The sequence below is a fragment of the Vicia villosa genome, linkage group LG7 (genome assembly GCF_029867415.1).
Source record: "Vicia villosa cultivar HV-30 ecotype Madison, WI linkage group LG7, Vvil1.0, whole genome shotgun sequence".
NCBI lineage: Eukaryota > Viridiplantae > Streptophyta > Magnoliopsida > Fabales > Fabaceae > Vicia > Vicia villosa.
This window is the reverse complement of record NC_081186.1, coordinates 83,442,407-83,451,443: the sequence shown is the minus strand read 5'-3', so window position 1 is coordinate 83,451,443 and position 9,037 is coordinate 83,442,407. Positions and strand designations below refer to the sequence as shown.

The 9,037-nt window shown below is 38.3% G+C and overlaps 1 protein-coding gene across 2 annotated transcripts; it reads left to right on the top strand.

Annotated features, from left to right (window-relative positions):
- Positions 1-1,371: 1,371 nt before the first annotated feature.
- On the top strand, positions 1,372-3,829 carry LOC131617631 (protein yippee-like). Of its 2 annotated transcripts, none has more exons than XM_058888889.1 (6): positions 1,372-1,527; positions 1,667-1,791; positions 2,583-2,626; positions 2,815-2,923; positions 3,011-3,066; positions 3,539-3,829. In XM_058888889.1, exons 2-6 carry the CDS (start codon positions 1,696-1,698, stop codon positions 3,621-3,623), a joined length of 390 nt encoding a protein of 129 aa, XP_058744872.1. In that variant the 5' UTR covers positions 1,372-1,527; positions 1,667-1,695; the 3' UTR covers positions 3,624-3,829. The 2 variants fall into 2 exon arrangements, with proteins under 2 accessions (XP_058744872.1, XP_058744873.1); XM_058888890.1 differs by having other exon boundaries at positions 1,395-1,527; positions 1,694-1,791.
- Positions 3,830-9,037: the final 5,208 nt, after the last annotated feature.

Genomic DNA, 9,037 nt, shown 5'->3' with positions numbered 1-9,037 from the left:
TTCGAGGAAGTTCAGAGGGTTGTGTGAAGGGGCCACAACAACAAGGTATGTATGATTTGGTTTTTAAAGACTTGCTACTCCCCACCGTTAAACAGTGGAATATGAGGTGATTCGTGATTTGTTTGATCATGTAGGTGCGGAGGAAATTCTTTTGGTCCCACTTGTGGATGATGTTACGGAGGATAGGTTGATTTGGAAGGAAGAGCAGAATGGTCAATATAGTGTTCGATCGGGATATAGAGTTTGGAAGAATAAGAAGAAGTGTTTTGCTGTTCAACATCATGAGGTTAACTGGAAAGATTTGTGGTCGATCTATGGGCCTCCCCGGGTGAGACACCTTCTTTGGCGGATTTGTTCAGGTTGCTTACCCACCCGGACTCGTCTTAACCAACATCATGTTCCGTGCCCTCCTTCTTGTCCTTTCTGTGACGCTCCTGAGGAGGATGAGTGGCATGTTTTCTTTGGGTGTCCGGAAACCAGTTCATGTTGGCAGGTAGCAGGTTTGCACGATATTGTCGCTCCTTTTATTACCCGTTATAGTGACATTAAATCTATTATTTTGATGGTGTGTAGAGAGGTTGACAGAAAGGTGGCTGGCCGCTTTGCAATTATGATTGACACGTTATGGCACAATAAAAATAATTTCATTTGGAATAATGAAAAAGAGGAGGCTTCTAAACTTGGGTGGTTAGCTTTTCACAGGTGGCAGGAGTGGTTTATGGCACAAAATATTCAGGATAGTGAGGCTGCCCTTCCTAATTTGTATTGTTGGAATCCCCCTCCTTTGGGTTGGCTTAAGTGCAACGTTGATGCGGGCTTCAATAGTAGTCTTGGTACGACTAATAGAGGTTGGTGTCTTCGTGATAACAGGGGGAATTTTATTCAGGCGGGGGTTGCTTGGGATGTCGGTAAGGTCTCTGTTATTGAAGCGGAGGCGCTAGCCTTAAAAGAAGCTATTCAAGGAGTCTCAGCAAATCATTTTGATCGTATCGTGTTTGAGTGTGATTCGCAGAAGGTGGTGCAAGCTATCCGGTCCAATATTATTGGAGGTTCCGAGTTCTCTTCTATTATTCGGTCTATTAAACTTTTATTATCTATTTTTCCAAATTTCGAGGTAGAGTTTATTAGGCGTCAAGCGAATATGGCTGCTCATTGTTTATCTAAGGCGGCTAATTCTTGGGCTCGACGTAGTTACATTAATATTATACCTCATTGTATTGAACCTATTTTGTTGAATGAAAGAAGTTAGTTTTGCTTTGGTCAAAAAAAATTTATAAAAAGAAAATATCAATAAAAAAAAAGTGTTAGAAAATTATAGTAGAAGATACAAGAGTTTTGTTTTGCAAGTAAAGTATAGCAAATAAACCATGTTACATTAATGATTAAACATAAAAATTAAAAATTAACACAACACGCATCTTGTCGGGTACTACTTTTTCAGAAAAAGCGATGTTTGATTCATTCTCTCTCCAAATTTCTTGCAACTCCTTTTGCGTACTCTTCTTTCCGTAACCAAACCAAACCAAGGTAAGATTCAATTCAATTCAATTCAATTCAACCGTTTCTCTCTTCATCATCTTCTTAATTCACACCATAACTTTATATTTATCGCTTGTATTTGTTGATTTTACGTTGACCCTAAAAAACTGTTTTTGATCTTGTCAAGTTGTTTTGTGGAATTTTTGTTGTTGAGATATGGGGAGGTTGTTTGTTGTTCATCTTGAAGGGAGGATCTATAGCTGTAAACACTGTAGGACTCCTCTTGCTGTTTCTCAAGATATTGTTTCCAAGGTTCGATTTTTAATTCTGTTATTTGTTTTTTTGTTTTTCTTTTTGGGATTGTAATTTCATCCTAGTTTGAATTTACTGTGAATTTGATGAAATTATGATCATACACTATGATTCTGTCAAAGTCTAAGCATAAATTTGAATGATGTTACGGTCGCGTAAAAGCTTTCGTGATTTCGGTTGGTATAGGTGTTGTGATACCGATTATGGTCGTCGCGGTGTGAATTAGCCACATAATTGTGAATATCGGTATCGGTATATGCTGATACCGTTTTTTCGGGGCGGTCAAAACGACTGCAGGCCGTCTCATAAAACCTTTCATAGTTTGATTATGATGCATGTTGTGCTTGTTTGGCCTATTTCCCTGAGGAGCTATGAGAACTTGAAAAGCCATTCTATTCAGGTTTTGGTTTTTCTTGAAGAGAAAAGCTATTTTGACACCAATTTTCAACACCTACAATGTAATTCGCTACATAATACATACTAGTTTCATTTTTTAATAATTTATTTTACATTGATTTGTGTGCGAGATAATTTTGCTTTGATGATTTATACGGTGTATGATGTGGTGTACTCAGACATGGTGTCAAATTAGCAGAGCTCTTTCACGAATCATACTTTTGTGAATTTCAGTGTGCCAATGAATGAATAACCAAATTTTTTAGGCCTGGTTATATTGAAAGTGTTGAGATTTTCGAAACTCTAATCTTTTCTTGATGTTTTAATGGTGTTTATTAGTTGGTACCGACATTTCAGTATGGGTCATTTGAAAATGTTTGTGCTGTTTTATTCAGGCTTTCCATTCCAGACACGGGAAAGCTTATCTCTTTCGTAAGGTGTAAGTTATCCTTGATATCTGTTCTTTATCACTGTGTCATTTCAGTAATAACAGAAACTGGCATTCTGTTAGTTATGTTCTTTTATTAGTTGGCTTCTTGCTTCCGAACCTCTATAGTTCTGTCCGCGTTATATTTTGCAGTTGGTTCTGTTCGTCGATATAGTTAAAAATGTTGTATGTTTTTACAGCGCGAATGTTTCTGTTGGAGAAAAAGAGGACAGGCCTATGATCACTGGGATGCATACTGTGGCTGACATTTTCTGTGTTGGTTGTGGATCAGTCGTTGGTTGGACATATGTAAGACTTATCTCGGCGCGTCTGAGAAATTTTGCTTTTGTTTTCTGTTTCTATACTGCATTGAGTTATCCTTTTGGTTTCTTTCAGATAACTGCTCATGAAAAAAGCCAGAAATACAAAGAAGGAAAATCCGTTATTGAACGGTTAGTAGAATTGATGTTTGAGAAAACATTTTTGAATGTAATGTGATGTTGTTTGAGCTATGAAGCTCAAGCACACCAAACACCAAACACCACACTGACACATCAACATTGTGACGTCGTTTGAGCTATGAAGCACAAACACACCAGACATGCAGACACATCGATATTGGGATGTTGTTTGAGCTATAAAGCACAAACACACCAGACACGACATACACATCGACATTGTGAGGACGTTTGAGCTATCAAGCACAAACACACTAGACACGACACACTGACACATTGACATTGATAATTGTTTTAAAGAAATGAAAGAACATGAGTATAACGACATATGCCTGGGTTGTGTAAGTGCCTAACTCCTAACACCGTCGACACGTCTCAACCACTAGACACATTTTTAATATGGTGTTACGTAGGTTTTGAGCGGTATAAGTATCACAGATTATACGAGTTTTGCTTTTTTGGTCAGGTTCAAAGTATTAGGTCCTGATGGCAGTAATTATTGGGCCAGCCATGAAGCACATGTTGGTGGAAGTGATGCAGATGATGCTTAACCATCCCCTCTTGACAATTGAATTGTACATTCTTTAAATCTTCCTTCTTCCCTTGTTCAATGAATGTGGATTTATAAAGGCAATTTAGCAAAATCAGCATTTTGCCCAAAACAACATTTGAATTATTGATTCTGATGTAAAAAAAAAAAAAACTAATGTGCAAACTTCTATTCAATAATGCATTTCATGTTATTATTTGTCTTTAATTGTATTTGCCACTTTTTAGGTTTTTGTTTGAGCCTTAAAATGCCAAAGTAACACAAGAAACTTCTATTCCTTTGCCACTCCATATTTCTATTGTAAATATGAATCATTGTAAGACATGTGAAGAAATTTGTAAATATAAGTTTGGTTAAAAAAGAGTTTGCTTTATAATTTGTTTATCTTAAGTGTTAAAATGTGGAACATGTAATTTTGTTTTGATTGTTATTCTCAACTTCAAAACCAAGGTTGACTAGTGCAGTTAATTTAGTCTAAAAATCGAACTGAAACATAGTAAAAATTCATTTGAACCATAATGTATCGAACGGTTTCAATTTATCTAGAATTAAATTAAATCAAATTTATTGGTTTGGTATATAGGTTCGAAATTTCAAACTCTATCAAATCGTTAGAAATCTGGAATTAAACCTAATCAAATATATTGGTTTGGCATACAAGTTCGAAATTGCAAACCCTATCAAATCGTTAGAAGGCAGTATTCTCAAATAAAACCATTTGTTAAATTTAAAATTACATTTTTTTAATAACAAATTTAAGTTTGTTTTTAGCATTTTTTATTTTTTATTTTGATTTGATTTATATGTCATTTGTTCAATTCGATTCTATAATTGTTTTTGCAACATAGATGCGGTTCACTGACTAAATATGATAGTATAATTATTTCAATTATAATGGGTTTTTTTAACTGTCCTAAATTGATTATATAAAAAAAATAATTGAAAAAATATTAAAAATTTCAAAGTACCCGTGATATCTATTTAAGGGTGTGGGTTCCTTTCATAGATTAGAGTATGAACAACCATCATAGGTGGCCTATAATGAACATATTATAAAGGCATATTCTAATATTTCTATTACTCTCGTGACATATGACTTTTGAAAATTGTTATTGTTGTGAATTCAATGCCAAGAACAAAGTATAAAACAAGGAAGAATAAAGGACAAGGAAGAAGAGGAACACAAGAATTGGTTATAACTGCTATTCTTTCACTTTCTCTTAGAACAAGATTACAAGTTTACAAGAATAACAAATAACCTCTCTCACCCTAAATTAGGATTTGCAGCTTAGCAATGATGAGAGACTAGTATGCTATTTATAATAAAACCTAACATACTAACTAATGGGCTTTTTCAGCAAGGCCCATTACACAAGCCAACTTAATAAACAAGCTAACTTAACAAATTAGGGTTTAAACACTAAAACCTAATTTAACATGCTAACAACCCTAGCATCTTCGACATCTGCATGCTAGACCCATCTTCGACTACAACATGCACACTTCGACACCAGCATGTGAACAATCCTTCGACTTCATGCTTAACTCTGTCGAACTGTCGAACCAAAAAGCTATCCTTCGACAATACTAGAGTTCGATCTAATATCTCACAAATCTCCACCTTGGACCTAACTCTACAACGTCAAGGAACAGACTAGCTTTCTTCACGCAGCTTTATCAACTGCATACAGTGGAAAAACTTGCAACTCGGCAATGTCTTGGTGATCATATCAGCAGCATTGTCTTCAGTCGAAACCTTCAGCACTTGGACTTCTCCACGCTCGATTACTCCTCTGACGAAATGCAGCCTCACATCAATGTGCTTAGTTCGCTCATGATAGGCTGAATTCTTCGACAGGTGTATTGCACTTTGACTATCACATTTAACAGTGATACCTCGACCTTGAAGTTTCAGCTCCTTCGCAAAACCTTCAAGCCACAATGCTTCTTTCACAGCTTCAGTTAGGGCAATATACTCCGCTTCAGTGGTTGATAGAGCAACAACCTTCTGAAGTGTTGCTTTCCAACTAATTGCAGTGCCAAACATAGTGAAAACATATCCAGAAATAGATTTTCTGGAATCCATACAACCTGCATAATCAGAGTCGACATATCCTTCTATTACTGCTTTACTATCTTCACCCAAGGCTCCACCATAAATTAGGACTCTATTCAGAGACCCATTTATGTACCTTAAAATCCACTTCAATGCTTGCCAGTGAGCCTTTCCAGGATTCGCCATGTACCTGCTTACAAGACTTACTGCGTATGCTATGTCGGGTCTAGTACAAACCATAGCATACATCAAAGAACCAACTATATTAGCATATGGGATGCTATTCATATAGGCTCTTTCCACATCAGTACTGGGACACTGATCAATACTCAGCTTGAATTGAGGGTTTGTTGGAGTCACAACTGGCTTCGAATTCGACATACCAAACTTTTCAAGAATCTTCCGTAGATATGCCTCTTGAGATAGGCATAACTTCGACTTCTTTCTATCTCTTCGAATGTCAATTCCAAGAATCCTGGAAGCAGCTCCCAGATCCTTCATATCGAACTCCTTATTGAGTTCAGCCTTCACCCTCGTCACATCTTCAACATTCTTGCTTGCTATGAGAATATCATCCACATAAAGCAACAAAATAACAAATGAATTACCAGGTCGAAATCTGAAGTAAACACAGTGGTCGAACTGACTTCTAATGAAACTTATGCGTGCCATGAACTTGTCGAATCTCCTATTCCACTGTCGAGGAGATTGTTTCAGCCCATACAAAGATCTTTTTAGCTTGCACACATAATCTTCCTTTCCCTTTTCGACATACCCTTCAGGTTGCCTCATCAGGATCGTTTCATCTAAATCACCATACAAGAACGCAGTCTTCACATCCATTTGTTCCAGTTCAAGGTCGAACTGTGCCACCATGGCAAGCAACATTCGAATGGACCTATGCTTTACAACAGGAGAAAACACATCATTGAAGTCGACACCTTCTTTCTGAGTGAAACCCCTTGCAACTAACCTTGCCTTGTATCTTTTCGACGTCACTCCTTCAATTCCTTCCTTAACTTTGAAAATCCATTTACAGCTGACTAACCTTGCCCCAACAGGTTTCTTGATCAGTTCCCAAGTATGATTATCATGAAGAGATTTCATCTCATCATCCATGGCCTTCAGCCATTCAGTCTTATTTCGACTCCTCATAACTTCCTTATAGTCTCTAGGTTCTTCGTTTAGAACCTCACTTGCAGAGATTAAGGCAAAAGCTATAAGATCTGCATATCCAAGTCTCTGAGGTGGCTTGATGACTCTTCTCGACCTATCTCTCGACAATAGGTAGTCATCGTCAGTTTCCTCAACTTCAGCATCTTCTGCTTCTTCTTCGACTTCATCTGGGATATGCAATTCAGCATCAACATGCTCCACCTCAACAGGAATCTCTACCTGTTCCAGCTCTTCTGCACTTCGATCATCATCATCAGTTTTCTTAAAAGCCATTTCAGCTTCATTGAAAACTACATCTCGACTGGTGATACACCTCCTGTGACCTGGCTCTAGGCACCATAGCCTATAAGCTTTGACTCCTTCAGGGTATCCCATGAACATGCATTTCAGAGCTCTAGGTTCGACCTTGTCTTGCCTAATGTGAGCATAGGCTATGCAGCCAAATACTCTCAGTTTGTCGAGATCTGGTGGATGTCCCGACCAAACTTCTTCAGGTGTCTTCATATCTAACGCTGTCGAAGGACATCTGTTTATCAGATATGTTGCTGTCGAAACAGCCTCAGCCCAGAACACCTTCTTTAAACCGGCACTAGTCAACATGCATCTGACTCTCTCCAAAATAGTTCGATTAAACCTTTCAGCCAAACCATTTTGCTGTGGAGTACCTGCAGTAGTTCTATGCCTTGCAATACCAGAGGCAGCACAAAAACTGTCGAATGCCTCATTGCAAAATTCAAGGCCATTGTCGGTTCTCAACCTCTTGACCTTCCTGCCAGTCTGATTTTCAACCAGAGTCTTCCAACTTTTGAAATTCTCAAAAGTTTCATCCTTAGTCTTCTGGATGAATACCCATAATTTTCTGGAATAATCATCTACTATGGATAGAAAATACCTTGCTCCTGAATGTGATGCACACCTTGCAGGCCCCCAAAGATCAGCATGGATGTAATCAAGGGATCCATGTGTTCTTTGTTTGCCTTTGTTGAACTTCACTCTGCAAGATTTTCCAAGTACACAGGGTTCACAAAACTTCAGCTTTTCGACTTTGTCTCCACCAAGCAGATTTTGTTTCCCTAATTCGACCAGACCCCTTTCACTGACATGGCCCAATCTCATGTGCCAGATTTCTGTTTTCGACAAAGGTTTCGTGGATGCAACATTTGTCGAACCACTTACAACTTCAGCCTCAAGAGTATACAAGCCTTGTTTCTTCACGCCTCTCAAGACTTCCTTCGAACCCTTCATGACTCTTAGGATACTTTTCTCTCCTTGGAAAACATATCCTTTCTTGTCGAATTCACCAAGAGAAAGCAGATTTCTCTTCAAATCAGGAACATACCTGACTTCAGTCAACAACCTTATTGACTCATCATGGAGCTTGAATCTAACAGATCCAATACCTGCAATCTTGCAAGCCTTGTTGTTTCCCAGCAATACTGATCCACCATCTTGATCACATAATTCCTCGAACAAGTCTTTGTTTGGAGTCATGTGCCAAGTGCACCCTGAATCCATAATCCACTCTCTTCTCGAGTCACTGCTTGAAACTACAAGAACATCAGATGATTCAAAATCATCTTGAACAATGGCTGCATTGCCATTATCCTTACCTCCATGATCTTTCAGGCGTTCAGGGCACACCTTTCTTGTGTGACCCTCCTTCTTACAATGATAGCATCGAATGCCAGATGCTTCGCCACTGTAAGACTTCGACTGACTTTTGCCTTTCTTCTTGTCGAACTTACCATCCTTTCGTAAGAGTTTTCCTTTAACGGCCAAACCTTCGCCAACAGTCGAAGGTTTATGCTCCTTTCGTTCATTCAAGTCCTTAGAGTACAAGGCTGATTGAACTTCTTCAAACGTCAAGGACTCCCTTCCATACAAGAGAGTTTCTTTGAAGTGAGCATGTGATCGAGGCAAAGAACACAATAGTAACAGCGCTTGATCTTCATCATCGATCTTCACATCAATATTTTCAAGATCAAGAATCAGCTTGTTGAACATATCCAACTGCTCAGCCAATACTTTGTCTTCAATCATCTTGAATGAATACAAAGCTTGCTTCAGGTAGAGTCGATTTACCAGCGATTTGGTCATATACAAACTTTCAAGTTTCACCCATAACCCTGATGCCGTCGTCTCCTTTGATACCTGCCGGAGAACCTTATCACCAAGGCTCAACA